The sequence below is a fragment of the Solanum tuberosum genome, unplaced genomic scaffold (assembly GCF_000226075.1).
Source record: "Solanum tuberosum cultivar DM 1-3 516 R44 unplaced genomic scaffold, SolTub_3.0 scf00112, whole genome shotgun sequence".
NCBI lineage: Eukaryota > Viridiplantae > Streptophyta > Magnoliopsida > Solanales > Solanaceae > Solanum > Solanum tuberosum.
Genome location: NW_006239035.1, coordinates 691,562 through 709,750, shown reverse-complemented (window position 1 = coordinate 709,750; position 18,189 = coordinate 691,562). Strand labels below are relative to the sequence as shown.

The window sequence follows — 18,189 nt, the reverse complement described above, 5'->3', positions numbered from 1 at the left end:
ATTTTTGACGTTTGGATAATTCTCTTAAAATATTTTCAAACGACCATATCTAGGAATAATTTGTCTCTACATGATTAAATTTTAGTAATAGTTAATCGCATTTGAATTAGAAAACACAAATAATAACCTCTTATTTATTAAAAAAAAACTAGTATTGATGTAAATTGTTGAATCGGTCGTCGAATCCATTTTCTACAACTTTATTACTTCAATCTGAAGCTTTTCCTGTTCTAATCTATTTTTTTTTTTTAATAAAATACTATAATTTAAACAAAGTACAGTAGTTAATAGTATGTAAGCTTGTAATAATCTAACACTTCATTTGAATTTACTTCACTTCCATGGTGTACAAAAAGGAAGTAATGAACAAATAGATGAGTTACACGGCTCATACAATAAACACCAATTCCTTAAAACTAAAAGAGACACCATGTTTAGTTTCACAGCAACTTGAATGAACAAGAACCTTCACAAAATGTCATCAACTATAATAAGATGCTTCATATTTTCACCAATCAATATGTATACTTAATAGAGCCATCTCAATAATGGAAAGGCAATGGAAACAACAAAAAGAGAACATCCTTCAGTAGATCCCTTTATTTTATTAATTCCTTAGAAGCTAGAAAGTTTCATTGTATCTCAACTCAAAAAAAAAAAAAAGTACTCAGCGGTAGAGGCTTTCGGATCTCAGATTCTCGGCAATCTCAGTTTCCCATCGATCACCATTCTCAAGAAGCTTCTCCTTGTCGTAAAGAAGTTCCTAATGGGTTAAGCAATACGTTAGTTAAAAAGTCGTGTAGTTATCATCCACATTTTCCATGCTTTAGGATATAAAATATTTATTCATGTCAACCTTAACTCTGCTACAAAGTTAATTTACTTGATTCCACAAACCTCATGAGTTTCGGTTGCAAATTCAAAGTTGGGCCCTTCAACGATTGCATCAACAGGGCAGGCTTCTTGGCAGAATCCACAGTAAATGCATTTTGTCATGTCAATATCATACCTGTAAAATTCAATCTACAGATAAGCATGGGTGATGGATGTCCTAATAGCTAGTAGTATGATATTGAGAAAACTACCATCATCTACCTAGTTGTGCGACGACTTCCATCCTCTCGCTCCTCGGCCTCGATGGTGATGGCTTGGGCAGGGCAAATCTGTTAAAATTCAAATTTTATTTGTTTCACTACTTAAGACAAATCATACCATATAGAACTGAAGTAGGCAAGAAACATCATCGCACAAGTCACATAATCTGGCAGCACCATGGTTCATAGTGGTGGACACAACAACCTTTTGAAGAAAGGATAAAAGATCACTGGTTATGGCAGCCCTCTACCCTTATCCACTTACAACACTGCTTTCGTCTACGGCTGGATTAAACCTGTGATGTGCACCTAATTCACATATCACATGTTGCGATCTTACCACTAGACCAAAGTCCTGGGTCATTTTTTAACTTTACTTGACCTCTATTTTGCTACACCCTTTTTTTGTGGGGAAGCACAGTTAGAAGAATAAAAGTCCATGGCAAAAATATATCGAGACTTGTAAACGTAAGTGCATACACTCCCTAGAAAACAAAAATAGCAGTTAGCTAAGACACAAACAATTATTATCAATCTCAAAAATAAAAGATCAACTTTCACATTCTACCTTCGCAAAGTCTCACCTTTGAAACATGATAGTAACCATGCCTATGCATGCATTTTTTTAAATAACATAAACAATAACTTTCATGAGGGTAACCAACAGCTATCAATGTAAGCAGGATGCAAAAAATAAGATTTATCACTCTCATTTTCTTTTTCTTTTTTTGATAACTGAGAAATCCCCTGTGGTTTAGCTGGCCCAGCCCCAGTTGGTGCATAGGTTCAACACTTGGGAGAGAATAGGCCTATCCCTCTACCCTCCTCCCACTTAAGCACCAGATTTTATTCATCAGCTGGGTTTAAACTCAAGGACATGGTGCATACCACATATTCCACATTGTACTTCCTTTACCGCAAGGCAAAAGCAGCAAAGCCCCTCTGGCAAATGTATATCACTATTACAGCTGATATAAGTCATTTCAAACTAGCACTTACAGCTTCACAAAGTTTACATGCAATGCATCTTTCCTCTCCAGTTGCATAACGTCGAAGAGCATGTTCTCCACGAAAACGAGGACTTAAAGGACCCTTCTCAAATGGATAGTTAATCTGCACAGTGAAAATGGTTATTGGATTTTCTGCTCAATTGATGGAGAGACACCATAAAATGTAAAATACAACCATGCTTTAATTAGGTGGAGCACAGCTAATCAGCAGACAGGAAGAAAACAAGACAATGATATAAAAATTCAATCCAGAATGAGACTTACCGTTACTTTCTTCTCAAAGAAGTACTTCAGCGTCAGCATTAGACCTCGAACCATTTCAGTCAAAAATAATGTATTGATGCTTCGCTCAAAAACTGCATTTATTCAACAACATTCAGCAACTCAATAATGCATAAAGCAGTGCAGAGAAACCAAAATGCAAAGCCAAGTAGAGATCTTTGAAAAGGTCTTTACCTGAATTCCAATCTTTTGATAACTCCTTTGCTAGCTGCTCTCTTTCTTCATCATCTGATGCACGAGAAAAGATAACTAGAATCATTTATTCTACAAAATGAACCTAGTAATTAGATTTCACTTGCAACATTGTACATCTGGAATAGGTCACCATATGCTACCATGAAACCAGTAAAGCCAAATTCATTTTGTCCTTAATCACAATTGATAGTTAATATGGACATCCGCACACTACAAAACATTAATATAATTTTTCTTGATTGTAGAGGTCATATACTACACAGCACGTTGATGTGAAATCTAGGAGATCAAAAACCATGCACCTCTGGGCCCTCATCAGTAGCCACTAGGCCCAATACAACATTAGTTTAGGCTAGGTCAGTAATATAGATGCTTTATATTTTACGATATGCAAAGTAAAAAGGGGATTTCGACTTGGGGGATTGGAGGGGGGGCCGAAGAGCTTAGCACAGACCTTTGTCAGTAGAAAACGAATGCTTGGTAGCAAATGATCGGGTGCCAAGCAGAGTTCTGTTGTAGCCATTAGTTCCTTCAATTGTGTGTCCTGCCAAAACCTGAATTTCCCAAACATAGTAGAAACGATCAAACCACTCAGCTTCGAGTTTTTTGACATATTTTATAAACACAATATGCATCCTGAACAACATATACAGATCCCATCCACCCCTTTTATCATTACTAATGGAATATCCTTCACTATTTTACTAAAAGTGGAACGAAATGATCTTTGTGATTGATGTTAGGCGTATTTATACATCTATTAGCCATATCTCACCCACGTTTATACCCTATTTTGAGAGTAAACACGTTAAATACTCCTAACTATTGTTCCTTCTCACGCTATAAGACTAATTGATGTGCTATGTGGATTTTGTTGGCAAAATGTTCAAGAAAATGGCCAAGTATGAAGATGTAAGCATGTCTTTGTGGATTTACCTAGTAGAATAAATGGCCACGTTTATTTGATTTTGTGCTTACTAGTAGAATAAATTTATACTCCGTAACAGAACTCGGGAGAGGAAAGTTAAGATAAAACAAGGGTCAAATAGAATAGGATGTGATCCTAGGGGAGTGGATTTGCAGCTAGGATAGGAATATACCTAGTTTTCCTATTTGACTCATATACGGGAGATGTAAATGCATTTGTGGGAGCTAACATATCAGTGATTTGCAAGAGAACAAAGGCGTAGACACAACTGAGTACATAGAAGTGTCATAACCCTGGAATCTGTCTTTTATTGTGTTAACCAAAACTATGTTCATCAGTTATTTTCTTTTTTAGTTTTAGTTTAGTCAACCCACAAACAAATCTTCAGATTTTATAGCTTGAATAAATAATTAGAACTAGTTTAATACAGTAAACGGTCAATCATAAGTCCTTGTGGATTCTACATCTGATTACTTCCAATCACTATATTACTTGTACGACCGCGTACACTTGCCTATGTAGTTGGGAGCGACAATGACACAACAAAAGACTAAAGTAGCCAAGTCCCTGTCACCTCTCTCATTTTCACCAAAATTTCTCAAACAGAGAGCATATGTTAGTGGTGACTATCATGAGTAGAAGTAGGCAATAATAGATATCTATTATCTTCTTGCCTTTCTAATCCCACCAACCCAAAACCTGTTCTCCTCCCGACACATTTAAGCTAATCCAAACATCAAACCAGCCAAAATATCTTATCAGGGTTTGTGTTTTGTAAAGGGCAGGGAAATGCAGCACAAGACCATTCTTTATCCTACTTTTTCAGAAATAATTCCAGAATAAAGAAAATGTGCCTTGAGGGAATTCCAATCGCAAAAATATCAGTATGCAAAACAAATTTATCGACCATTGTTGGCATCCCTTACTGTTTGATAGCACATTTTCAAACGCACACACTAATTTTACAAGACAAATTAGGCTAAGGGCACAATGGATTAAAGCGAAGCTGATATAATCTAGTGTCATTCAGGTAGATTTCAATCAATCAGCTTCCTCTTAACCAAACTAGTTCAGTTCCACTCTATGAATCATCTATATCTATTACCTCTTTTCAAACTTAATTCCTTCCAATACTTCGCAGGTAAGTTCAACGTTAATTAGATGCACATAATCTTACAGAAATTGTTATTTGTAGATAATGCACAACTGTATTGATAAAAAGAAAAAAAATTTATCGGATAATCAAACACCGTCAATTGAAATCTTCATGAAGATATACAGTTAGGTTTCAATTGGACAGGAAGAACATACCATGAATAGCAGATAGTCAATCCCAACTAATTTGGGATCGATTGATTGATGGATTGGAATGTGTAAAAAGAGAATTGGAAACTTACAAGCTGACGAGAACGTAAAGCAGATAAAGATTTGCGAGCTAAGATGGCAGCCATTGGAGATGCAAATAGGCTTCTTCCTTGCGATCGGCAACAACTGAAAGGCGAGCTTATGGTCAAAACGCTGCGTTTTATTCTTTTGTCATAAAATGAGGGAAAATAGCATGGGAAAATTACACGAAACAAACATGTACTAGTTAATTAACTAATATAGCTACAGTTTGCATTAATTAAAATTCAAAACTTACTTCTAGTTATAATTATATTCTCTCTCTCGCCTCTCTCCTCTCTTCCTCTCTCTCTAGTCTCTCTCCACTCTCTCTAGAATCTCGCTCGCATCTCTCCTCGTTTTCAGTCATCTCTCCTCTCCCTGCCCAGTATCTCTCTCGCCTATGTTTTGTCAGTCTCTCTCTCACTTAATACAAATACAAATGTATAATTTGTGTTTGTAGAAAGCGAGAGAGTGACTAAATATACAAATACAAATGTTTGAACTCCATCAATTGTACGTATACGAATACAAATTGTATGTTTATATACAAATACAATCATTGATAATATACATATTAGTTACATATATACAATTATCTAACTGACATACATATACAGTTCACCTCTCTACACTCTACCCTCTCTCGCTCGCCTCCCTCCTCCCTCTCACAATTTTGCTCGCCTCTCTCCTCCTTCTAATATGTAGCTACGAATCGTAATTAGCAAACTATAGTTATGGAGCATAATTAAGTTATTTTGAGTGGTTATATGCGAAAATTTCCCTAATAACATAGATGTCCGGAAAGACAATTTCGCACCGAGTAGGGCCATTAAGATGACGTTCTTAAGAATTTTAGCTTTCAAACTCGAGATCTCTAGTTAAGAGATCTTTAGTTAAAAGAGGAGCAGCCCATCTACTGCACCAATACAGTCTCTATACTTTAGTGTTTGCTAAACTGATTATACATGTTTTTTTTTATTATAGCTTTTGGTTAATTATCTTCTCTTTCATTATTTTAAAAAAAATATTTAGGTAATTAATTATTGTGATTTATAGTACTTTTTACATCATTTTAAAATATATAAGTGGATATTTTAAGTTGTTATTATTGTGAGTTATAGTAGTACTTTTTAGCGCAATTTTTAAATATAAAAAAAAAAATATGAATTCTTTTAGAAGAAGCAAACATGTAAATGAACAGTTATCTGCTTCTAATGGAAGTGGGTCCACACATTTCGAGCAAATCACCCTCGCCTACCAGCACTCCCTATTGACTAGTATTTATGTTTCACAATTTCACATTTCTTTTTATTCATAAAATCTATACTTACAGAATTTTATTTGGAAAAATTGTATAAAATAGCAAATTATTAATTTAAATTAAATGTTATAACCACGATTTGATTTAATTGTAACCCGTAGCAAACAGTTGGCATTCGCCTCTCTCTCTAGGTTTCTCGCTCGCCACTCTCTCCAGTCTCTCTCTCGCCTCTCTCGCTTTTATACAAACACAAATGTATAAAATGTATTTGTGTTTGTATAAAGAGAGAGAGAATTGTATATACAAATACGAATACATATATTTTCGTCATATACACTTATAATTATACAAATACAGATTTTCCCCTTCGCCCAGTTCTCTTTTGTTCATTCTCTCTTTCTCGCTTTATACAAACACAGATTATACAAATTACAATGTATAATTTGTGTTGTATAGAGAGAGAGAGAGAGATATTTGATATCCAAATGTTTTATTTCGATTCATTTGTATACGAATTCAAATTTTATGCAGATATACAAACACATAAAATTGAATTGAGAGGCTACCAGCGATTTATACAAACGAGAGGTTGCCAACGATTTATACAAATGGTCTGTCAGCGAGATTATACAAATCTGAAGCTACTGCCAGCGAGTTATATATTCTGATGCTCCATAACAAATATAAAGTTTGTTATGGAGCGCAATTATACAAACTATAGTTATAACATACACATATGATTTTTATGTTTACTATATGTGAAAGTTATTCATTTTATAATCAACCGATGTCAAGAGTTGTGTGCTTGTCGCTGCCTGTTATTAAAATAGTAATTAGACTCTTGTAATAAATAAATACTCCCTCCATCCAAATATAGTTTTCTTACATTCTTTTTCAATAAGTTTAAAAAACAATGTCTCTTTTTTTTAACAATTTTTTAATTTTTTTAACTTTCCACCTGATATTTTTAAAACCACAAAGTTAAATAGTATCATTTTGTTATATTCTAAATATTTTCAATTTAAAATTATAAAATTCAAAAAAAAATTTGCTTTCCTTATCAATTTAAAACAAAGACAAATAAATTGAAAATATAGAATAAATATACTTTGGATTAACAAGCATGCAAGATGGTCCCATGGTCTAGTGGTTAGGACATTGGACTCTGAATCCAGTAACCCGAGTTCAAGTCTCGGTGGGACCTTTACATTTTTGGCAATTTATTTTCTCCATATTTTCTCTCTCTTTTATGTGCAATTTTAGTTTGTTATTGTCAAAAACATCTTATTTTAAAACAAATACAGTAAACTTCCAAAATTTAGACTAGCTTATTTCTATAGTATTTTTCTTTTTCCATTTACTTTGCTTTAAAAAAGGGAAATTTTTATATCAATAGTAAAACGGAAAAGGACCCTTTTAACGGTGTGAAATGAATAAAAATGTCATTTGTTTATGTTTTGGTCCAAAAATATCTTTGCCGTCAATATTTTGGTCAAAAAATGTCCTTATTGTTATTTAATGGATCAAAAGTTCCCTTTTTCCAAATAAATATATTAGTTATAACACATTCTTTTTATAATAATTTTTTTTTAAAAAAATTGTTATATACCTACTGCTTCTATCGATGGAAAGACCGAAGCACGTCTCCCTATAGCTTTGACTGCCAGAGGTTAGCAAATGTTTATCCTACTTCAATTCAGAAAAAATAAAAAATAATAATTTTTTTCTTATTTTATTATAATTATTTTTTATCATTATATAAATAAAAATTAATGATGGATTTACTATGACATTATATATATGCCATATATTATATGTTAAAGGGTACATGATGTTATTCTATTTTAATTGATAAAATGGGTTTAAGAAGAAAAACGTGATTTTAAAAGAAAGAAAACAAGAATAGGGTTCTTTAATAGTATTTTTATTAGGAAGAAGACGTGTTTAAAAAGAAAAAAAATATTTATTCGGAAAAGGGCATATTTGACCCATTTAGTAACTATAGGCACTTCTAAACCAAAGTATTGACTGCAAGGACATTTTTGAACCAAAGTATTGACGGTAAGAACATTTTTTAGCCAAAGTATAAACGGGGGGCATTTTTGTTCATTTCACATAGTTTAAAGGCATTTTTGACCATTTTCTGATGGTAAAATTATTTTCATATGACCAACAAGTCAGGACTTCGACCTATAGAATCATGCTTGCATTTGGATAGGTTGTCTATCATATACAATAACAACGAATTAAGTATAATTTCACAAGTGGAGTTCGAAAAAAGTAGAATGCATACAAACCTTACATAGATACCTTTGAGAAGGTGGAAAAATTGTTCTTGAAAGACCCTTAACTTGAACAACAATAAAAAAGAGGTAATAACAACAAATAAAATCAACATCAAAATATTAAGATATTGAGGCGAAACAAGAAGTAGTGATAGAAATCCAAAAATAAAGGGGGGGAAAAAATAATACTAAACTTAAGGAAAAGAAAGGTAAATACTCTCAACTACGGAAAGGAAAGGTAAATACTCTCGACTACTAATAACTAACATTCTACCATAATCCTTGTCCTGCATACCTTAGTGACCTTTCTATCAAAGGTCATGTCCTCGATGAGTTGAAGTTGCATCATATCCTGCCTAATTGCCTCATCCCAATACTTCTTACACCTATATGATGATCTCACAATGTTTCATACACCAAACTTCCTTTTTACTTTGCTTCAAAAGTCTGAAGGCTTAAAGTAAAATTTGAAGATTAGAATAGTTCTTAATAGAGTTTAACAAAAGCATAAAAGTAAATAATATACTGTAGCCACAAGTTACAAAGTTGGCACAAGAGAATAAGGGTAAGCCTTTGATTTTAATTGTATAATATGTCAAATCCATTCACAGATTGAAAAAAACAAGAAATTCCATCTTTCCTATTCACTTCTCCATTTATAATTTACATTTCATGGAGGGACTGGCAAAAGAGAGGAACAATTACAGAAAAGAATGAGCCCAAATAGAAACTATTAAAAAGTTTGAGCAAAAAAGAAGCAACACACTGCTAAATCCTGCTGTATCAAACTGTACCTAAAGAACCTTCACAGCTAAAGCCATACACAATTGATGCTGTATTTGAAATTTGAACATGGTAACCTGGAGTAACCCAAGGATCCAGAATGGGAGGATAATGTACAGGATACCAACAAACAGGCTAGGCACCCAAAGAATCAAGAACGATAACCTTCTGTTCATCACGCGTTCTCTCTGCATCCTGCACGTCCAATGGTTCGGGGAATATCTCCTTTGAGTGTCGTCCAGTTGAGAAAGAAGGACCCCCTTCTGCAACTTGACCAATTCCCTGAGACCCCATAGTTGCTGACTTCTTAAAACTACTTGCACCTTCCACCTTATTAGCTGGTGGAGCTACTATATCCGAGAAGCTGTGACGCCAGCTCCCAAATAGAGTAGCATTCCATGACCCTCTGGATGAAGTTGCTCTAAGTCGTTCAGAGATAGCGTGTTCTTGCCTAACTACTTTCAATGGGTTTTCCAAAGCTTTGAGGATATACCTCATTAACGGCCTCCTCGAAGGCTTGGGATTGAGACAAGATCTGGCAACAATAGCCATGGCCCATACTTCCTTTAATAAATCGTCATCTACGATTAGGAAAGGATCTACTATATTTGTTACAAGTTCCTTATCATCCATGCTAATGCAAGACAGTGATTTGTCCAACCAATCTTTTATGGTAGCATCACTAGATGAACTGATACCCAACTTGCCAGTTACCAGCTCAAGCAAAACCTTTCCAAAACAATAAACATCGTATGCACAAGTGGCATTAGGCGTACCTGTCCATCAGAAAAGAAGATTAGAAAGTCAAATTTCATCATTTTAAACAGTAGGCTATTACCGAAAAGCAGGACTTAATAAATGTTAAAATATCGAGTAAACTTTATTCATCATAATTGAATTAACAAGTGGCAAGTGTACCTGATGCGCCTTGTTCCGATGTTCTGCATAGTAGGAAGAAAAGACTATCAATATGTAGTTCCAGTTGAGAGGTAATAACATAATTACTTGTTACTACTAAATGAGCTAGATATCTTGCAGGAAAAAGACAATCACAACCACTCATATATCTAAAACACATACAAGAATTGAGAAAAATGTTTCCTGTGGGGAGAATGTAGGCTATAAATAAATCTTGGTAGAGTAGAAAGAAGATTAGAGAAAAGAGCCACTTATGCCTCAATCCCAAATAAAGATATTGTCATATAAAATAAAATGAAAAGAAAAGCAACAACTACTCACTGTGGCAGCCGCAACATCCTGGAAATCTTGTTTTGATGGGTGTCTCCTTCTTGTGCACAGACCTCACTCAAACTCCCTAACCGTACTTCATATTTATCATCAAGAAGTATGCTGCTTGCTTGGACATCTCTGTAAATATAGCAAGACAAGGTTCAAAAAAGGTGTTTCACCATAGTACCCCAAGGCATAAATTATATAACCGAGATTATGTGAATTTTCATCTGCAATGCAGCAGAAAGACAATGTAACCATTAAGAATAGTATAAAATCCGTCTTTTTTACAGTTCACTGATATAGCTCAGGGAAAATGCAGAAATTTGTGCAATTGGTTTCTCCTTTTCATGCACTACCTTAAGTATGGTCTATTATGAGGCGTTTGGGAAGTTCCAGCTTAGACCATCTTTTGTCTACCACGTGGTATGGTGGAAAAGAAACAGAGAGAAGATAAGAATATAATTATTTATGCATGCTGGCTTAAGAAATTCTAGTTGCCACATAAAAAAAATAATACTTAACTGAAAAAATGTGGTGAACAGCTTGAGGAAAGTGTAGTAACCTATAGTGAAATAGAGTACATTCATGATTAAAATTGGAAGATGATTAAAATTGGAAGGAAGAAATGGACATAAATCATGGTGATATCTAAACCTGTTTTGCAAGTTTAGTAAATATTCAAACTAACTTCAGAAAGAAGCTCGATGGGTCTACTGAAGTACAAAGGAAATCCAAGAAATAAATTTGATAGTCACGGTTATACCAGCTCAATCAATCTGTACATAGTTTATCACGAGTATGTGATATGTCAAGGAGCTATGCTGATGTTTTAAAATGAAAAAAGTCAGTCAAAGTGCTATCCTATTAGAAATCCTTTGATGAAAAAATAAGAAAAGGTCACTTCTACATTATGAGATTTCTAAATGACCTACCTAACATATTTACCAGCTAGTACTCAACTAAACAAGTTTAGCGATCTCATAAAATCTCAGTATCAAAAGCGGCACCCATGTCAAACACAAGAAGACCTCGATGTTAGAAAGTTTTCAAAAAATTAATAAGCAAAGCTACCTCAATTCGCCGTAGTTTCAGAAATAAATTTTAATATGCTAGAGCAGTAAGAGATCTAGTAACAGTGAACCTTAAGCCATGTCACTAGATATAGAATCTAGAAGAAACCAGAACTTGCTAAAGTGGAAATAGACATGCATGCAACTAGAGAGAATAGCTAGTACAAGTGTACATAACCATGGCCCCTCATTGGCCAAATCGTCTTGTTATGGAAAATTTGTAATTTATTGCACGTGAATAACACATAGAGAACATATAATGAAGAGCAAAACAAGGATGAAGTCTTGTCTATTCCTTTTCTTTGTCTTTGTAAAATTTCATGAAGCTAATTGTCGCAGCTGTCATCTGATATTTTGCTATTTATCTACATACTGGATCAATTTCAAACAACCAGACATGTTATTAAATCCACAAAGTTGTTCATTGAGTTATCATTCTCTACAAGCTTCTGATGAAACAATATGAGAAAATTAAATAGAAATCTTTTCTAAAAAGGACAATTCCGAAGAAGGGTTAACATTTGGGCTGTGATCCAAGTTGTTCAGGAAAGATGGCAGTGATAGGAGTTTTGTCAAAATTTAGACCGAGTTGCCAATAGGAGTTTTTTTGTCATTAGGTTTCACTCAGTACGTCTGGAGTAGTTAGCCCAAGATTGTGAAGTAATACACGGCCAAAAGAGTAAAGGACTTATTCTATTCACCCTTACTCTTGTAAGTTGTAACAGGGGTATCTCAAGACAAAGTTTGGTTTCATATTTTCTGTAAATAGTTTATGATTGGATTTGCCCAATTCATGTGTCCTAGCAAGCTTTTAGATCACTGCTAAGAACAGTTTTGGATTGTATATAATTGCTAAATATCCAGCTCCGGTTTGTATCATGTGGCCACTTAGTTCCAAAAAAAGAACACCTCAGAGTATATTTAATTGCCAAACCATCCAGCTCTAGCTTATATCTTTCACTCATGTCTCTTATAGTATTGACCTAATTGGCACTGATAGACAGTTGAAATTCATGAAGTACAAAATGGTGCCAGCATTAACTTGGCCAAATTTTATCAGTAAGAAGAGGCTTTTTCAGTGACGCCAATTAGTATGGAGGAAACTTAAGCACTTCATCTTTCATGAATAATGGATGATTTTAATTTTCTGAAATATCATGTATTAATAAAACATGCATATCATTTATTATGCTAATTCGCCAAAAGTCTACAACCAAAGAAACATATGTAGAGGAATATGCAACTACTCTTCCAAGATTCATGATCAAGTGTCCCATCACAATGATAACTTATGATTCAGATAGGCAGTATAAAGATAATAGATTTGGTTTGTTACTGCAATTTAAAAGTTGTCAGATTAAGCGTGATAAGTGGAAGTAAGAGTAATGCATCACAACAAGCTCTAAAATACCTGTGCACAAGAGGTGGATTACATTCATGATGCAGATAAGACAAACCCTCAGCAACTCCAATAGCGATTTTCAGTCTCGTTATCCAATCAAGTGACTGCAAACTATCATCATCTGCATTGTTTTTTCTTAACAAAGAACTAGAGAGATCTCCATTTGGCATATATTTGTATACCAGAAACTTTTCATTTTCACTCTCTAAACAATGTCCCAGAAAAGGGACTACTCTAGAATGAGAAACTTTGCTGAAGAAGTCCAATTCTAACAAGTATGCTTCCTTTTTAACTGAGCTGGAATCAATTCTTTTAACTACTACATGAACTCCACCTTTCAGGATTCCACGGAAAATATCACCTGAATGTCCATGCTTAATAAGATTTACATCACTGAAATGACCGGCTGTTTGAAGGATCTGCTGGTAGTTAAATGCTACTCCTAAACTTGAAAATTTCAATGATGGTCCTGGAGGTGGGGGAGGACTTGCAGTAGTAGGAACAGGCCCTACACCAGTGACCCTTTGATTCGTCACGCCCCTCTTGCAGCAACAAATCAGCAGCACTACAAAGAGCATCACAGTAGCAATAAATCCGACAACCCCTAGAACAGCAGCTGATATGATCACATTTTTGGGACTCTTCTTTTCAGATATAAGAACCGGAAGCTCCATAGCATTAGGCATTCCAAAATTGTCAAATATCAAGCCCCGCTCATCATAGAAAGATGCACATTCTCTTGTATCCCTTTGACTTTCCAATCTTTGTAGGCAATTTCTATTAAGGGTCACATTGCTTTGCCAGTACTGAGGAACTTTGCCTTGAAAATAGTTGTTTGATATATCAAGAAAACTGAATCTCCCAATTACAGGCGGCAGATTCCCATACAACATATTCCGAGAAAGATTCAAGAATTTCAACTGAGATAAAGTCCCAATTACAGGAGGAATAGCCCCAGACAAAACATTTGAAGACATATCAAGCAAAGTAAGATTCCCAAGAGACCCAAATGATGCAGGAATTGACCCACCAAGTGCATTGTGTGAAACATCAAGAACTGAAAGACTTAACAATTGACTCAAACTTGAAGGCACCATTCCACTAAGACCATTATTAGATATGTATAAAACAGCTAAACTTCTCAAATTACCAATAGTTGAAGGAATAGCACCAGTTATTGAACAGAAGCTAAGATCAAGAACCTGTAGAGATGCAAGTCCAATGCCAAACCAATCAGGAATAGAACCCAGAAGTGCAAAATTAGATGCATTAAATGACTCCAACAGAGTCAAATTTTGAAGGGAATCAACCAAGAATTGAGGATTTTGATTCCCAGTTCGTGTTCGCTTAAAACCAGAAATGTTAATCCCAGTAACTCTACCATTGTTGCAAGAAATACCTCTCCAATTTGAACAAGGGGTACCCTTAATAGGCCACTCTCTGGCTCTCAATCCTAAAGACGATCTCAATTGAAGTAAAGCCAATCTATCTTCGTGCTGCTGGAATGTAGAATGAAAAAGCAAGAAAAGGAGGAAAGAAAGGTAACCCAGTTGGTGCCTCATTTTTGCTGAACCTTCATTGAAACTTGTGAAGGTTTGGGGTATACAAATATGAATACAAGTGAGGCAAAACCCCACTGCTTATCATTCAGCGTTGTACTGAATCAGAAGGTCTGGGGTTTGATTCTTCCTCTTGAAAAGTATACAAGTGCTATAATAGTTGGGTTATTCTTTTCTTTCAGTTGATGGGTGACAGAGGAAATACTTAAAAATAGTGAAAAGGGGAGGGAGAAGTAGTTAAGCGCGAACCTCTCCATTTTTCTACTTTTATACAGTGTGTAAGCTCCCACTTCGATGGAGGTTGGATAAAAACAGAGGCAGTCAAAGAGAACAAAATACAGCCTTCACTTCATAATGCAATACAAAATCACTTTAATGGCCTCTTTGTCCCACATCGGATATTCAAAAGGAAACATAGTGATTTAAAAGCAAAAGCATAAGCTAAGTTGTCACACGGGGGTGTGGAGCTGAGAACTGCACACGATTCCCATCCCAACCCTAAACCACTTCTGTAATCAGAAGATTTAATTAAAAGGGGGTGGTTTGCCCGGTGTTTTCCCCCAGTTGTGCCAAACAAAAGAAACACCGATGCCTATGCGTGTGTCAGTTCGCAGAGTTGAATTTCTCCGGGCAGGTTAGAAGGTAGTGGCCACTGACATGGACATGTATTGTGGTCACTTTGGCCTCACTTGCCAGCACCCCTACTTTTTTCATTTCCTTTTTAGATACTTATTTTAATATTATAGGGAAAATTGTATAAAATAACAAATTATTAATTTAAATTAAATGTTATAATCATAGTTTGATTTAATTGTAATCCGTAGCAAACTGTTGTGATTCGCCTCTCTCCTTGAAATTCTCGCTCTTTTTAGACACTTATTTTAATTATAGGGAAAATTGTATAAAATAACAAATTATTAATTCAAATTAAATGTTATAATCACAATTTGATTTAATTGTAATCCGTAGCAAACTGTTGTCATTCGCCTCTCTCCTTGAAATTCTCGCTCTCTTTAGACACTTATTTTAATTATAGGGAAAATTGTATAAAATAACAAAATTATTAATTTAAATTAAATGTTATAATCACAGTGTGATTTAAATGTAATCTGTAGCAAACTGTTGTCATTCGCCTCTCTCCTTGAAATTCACGCTCGCCACTCTTGTTTTCTCGCTGGTAGTCTCTCCCTCGCCTCTCTCACTTTTATACAAACACATACATATCTTTTTGTTCGTCTCTCTCTCCATAGAATCTTGCTCGCCACTCTCCCAGATCTCGCTCGTTACTCTCACTCGCCTCTCTCACTTTATACAAACACAAATGTATAATTTGTGTTTGTATAGAGCGAGAGAAAATTGTATATACAAATATAAATACATATATTTTCGTCATATACATTTATAATTATACAAATACAGATTTTTCCCTACCCAGTTTTCTTTTGTCTTTCTCGCTTTATACAAACACAGATTATACAATTGATTCTTTTGTATATGTATACCGAAACAGATGATACAATTGATTATTTTGTATATGTATACCGAAATATACATATTAATAGTCATAGCAAACATAAGCGCAATTATACAAACTATAGATAGAACATACAAATATGATTTTTATGTTTGCTAAACCTAAAATTTACTCTTAATTATATGTAGAGCCGTCAAAATGGGCTTAGCCCATGAGGCCGGTTCAACTCAATCCATTATTGAGGTAGGGTTGGGATACAACTTTACAAGTCCATTTAAAAGTAGGGCTTATAAGCCCTGTCCATATATGTCTTTGACCTTTGAGGCTTGATTGAGGTCAGGTCAGGTCAGCCCATGGGCTAAAAATATTTATTTAAGGGTAAATTACAGAAATTTCACTAGCGTATAAGCTAATTACTTAGATGTATACTATGTTGTAATAGTATAATTTTACCAGATTATAGTGTGTCTAGATACATGTATCTTGAGATACATGGACTCAAAATTAGGTGTAATTTATTCTAGATACATTGTATCCAAGTGGATTCGCATGTATCTGGGTACATTGACAAATCTCGCGCCCTCGCCTCCCTCCCATCTCGCTCGTCACTCTCTTATCTCACTTTTGTATTTGAGCTGCATCACACCAGATTCATGCATCTCGCATATCTAGTATCCTAGATACATGTTAATCACACTAAACTTTTGCTAGTGTTATTGAAACACCGCCATTGTTGTCATATTTGATTAAAAAATCTTCTCATTTTCTTGACGTCATAGAATTTAAGTTTGAAAAGAAAAAAAAAGGGCTAGCCCGCGACTCTTCTAGGGTTGGGTTGGGTTGAAAATTTTCAAGCCCTTTCAAATGAAGGCTAGCCCATCAAATTCCTTGGCCCACGAGGCTTGAGCTGAATAGGACTAGGCTGACCCTTTTTGACAACTCTAGTTATATGTTGTTATCAATTTTTCATTCTAACTTAGAAGTTGAGTAAACTTGAAATCTTAATGATACTACAACAATATACTCTCTCTCTCTCTCTATATATATATACTAGATTCTTAAGGCCCGTGATACGGGCCCAATATAATCAATTATTAATCGTTATTTGACAAATATTAAAAGGTATTTCTATAGCATTCTGATCAACATTAATTAATATTGATCCTGGTAAAAAATTTAGTATTAAAAAATATCAAAAAATAACCATCAAAGAATATAGTGCATTGAATGGTGTTTCTCCTTCCTTAATTAAATATCATAATTTTGAGTTTTGGATATGAAAAAAATTCTTAATAGAGAGCTCTATATCCGAATGGGCAACTCCAATATAAATATGAAATACTGAATAAAAAATATTAAATTAAATTAACCCAATAATATTTTAAAGTATAATTGATATTAGCGATGGGTTGATTCATTTTTTAAGTTGTAAAACTCTGAAGCATAATATTCAATTTATTTATTTATTACTATAAGACACAAATTTAGTAGGATTCAGTGTTAATTTGTCTGTTAGATTGGATTATATCTTATATAAAAATCATGAATCATTATGTATTATCATCTTGAAATCTATTTTATTCATTTCAATTAATCTGTCGAATTTTTCTTTATAATCTATTAAAAAGTAATGTCCCTTTTCTTTTCTTAGTTCCAACTCCACATAGCATATTTAAGATCAGAAAATTAAAAGACATTTACTATATTTCACATATTTAAAATTTAAAATCACAAGATTAAAAAATCTTCCTTAATTTCTTAAACTTAATGCCAAATCAATATAGAACAAACGCATTGAAACAGAGAGATTAATATTTTTTATTTATCACTCATACATAAAAATTAGAGCTAAGAAGCATGTCTCACTATTACATGAAGTTCTACATATGCATAATTTGTCTTAATGAACATAATTTTTTTAGCATGATATAAATGTGTTTTTGGTTCTCTTTTTTCATGCACAATAACTTATAGGAACAAGTATTTTTGTTATTTTTATCAATTTAGTGAAAAAATTTCAAATAATCTGAAAACATAAATGCATTTTCTTTGTTTTAAAAAAATCTATTCAGAATTAAATGCTAAATTAGCATGATATTTTAATACATAGATCACTACATATCGTATTGATTTTCCATCCAGATATTTTATCTTATTTCAAAATTTAAAAAAGTACTATTAATCATTTGCTATTTTTGTCATCTCTTTCTAAATATTAATCTACTTA

The 18,189-nt window shown here is 34.0% G+C and overlaps 2 protein-coding genes and 1 non-coding gene across 3 annotated transcripts; 1 reads left to right on the top strand and 2 right to left on the bottom strand.

Moving 5' to 3' along the window:
- Window positions 1-518: 518 nt before the first annotated feature.
- Window positions 519-4,973, bottom strand: LOC102589342 (NADH dehydrogenase [ubiquinone] iron-sulfur protein 8, mitochondrial-like; the record flags this gene model as incomplete). The annotated part of the gene is given in 8 exon segments (NM_001288285.1): window positions 519-763; window positions 898-1,009; window positions 1,096-1,163; window positions 2,094-2,207; window positions 2,369-2,460; window positions 2,561-2,614; window positions 3,036-3,135; window positions 4,907-4,973. Coding segments are annotated over 8 exon segments (690 nt in total). The 5' UTR covers window positions 4,961-4,973.
- Window positions 4,974-7,288: 2,315 nt separating this feature from the next.
- Window positions 7,289-7,360, top strand: TRNAQ-CUG (transfer RNA glutamine (anticodon CUG)). The gene has a single exon. It is a non-coding gene; the product is annotated as a tRNA-Gln (tRNA).
- Window positions 7,361-9,001: 1,641 nt separating this feature from the next.
- On the bottom strand, window positions 9,002-15,182 carry LOC102589023 (probable LRR receptor-like serine/threonine-protein kinase At2g16250). The gene is made up of 4 exons (XM_006349542.2): window positions 12,939-15,182; window positions 10,464-10,592; window positions 10,143-10,165; window positions 9,002-10,000 (listed from the first exon to the last, which is right to left on the bottom strand). Exons 1-4 carry the CDS (start codon window positions 14,489-14,491, stop codon window positions 9,360-9,362), a joined length of 2,346 nt encoding a protein of 781 aa, XP_006349604.1. The 5' UTR covers window positions 14,492-15,182; the 3' UTR covers window positions 9,002-9,359.
- Between the last annotated feature and the right edge of the window lie 3,007 nt (window positions 15,183-18,189).

Excerpts from the sequence above, each read along its gene's own strand:
- LOC102589023 (XM_006349542.2), bottom strand. The coding sequence starts at position 14,491 with ATGAGGCACCAACTGGGTTACCTTTCTTTCCTCCTTTTCTTGCTTTTT. Across the intron at positions 10,593-12,938 it reads AATCCACCTCTTGTGCACAG|AGATGTCCAAGCAAGCAGCA; the intron begins GTATTTTAGAGC and ends CTATATTTACAG. Across the intron at positions 10,166-10,463 it reads AGGATGTTGCGGCTGCCACA|AACATCGGAACAAGGCGCAT; the intron begins GTGAGTAGTTGT and ends CCTACTATGCAG.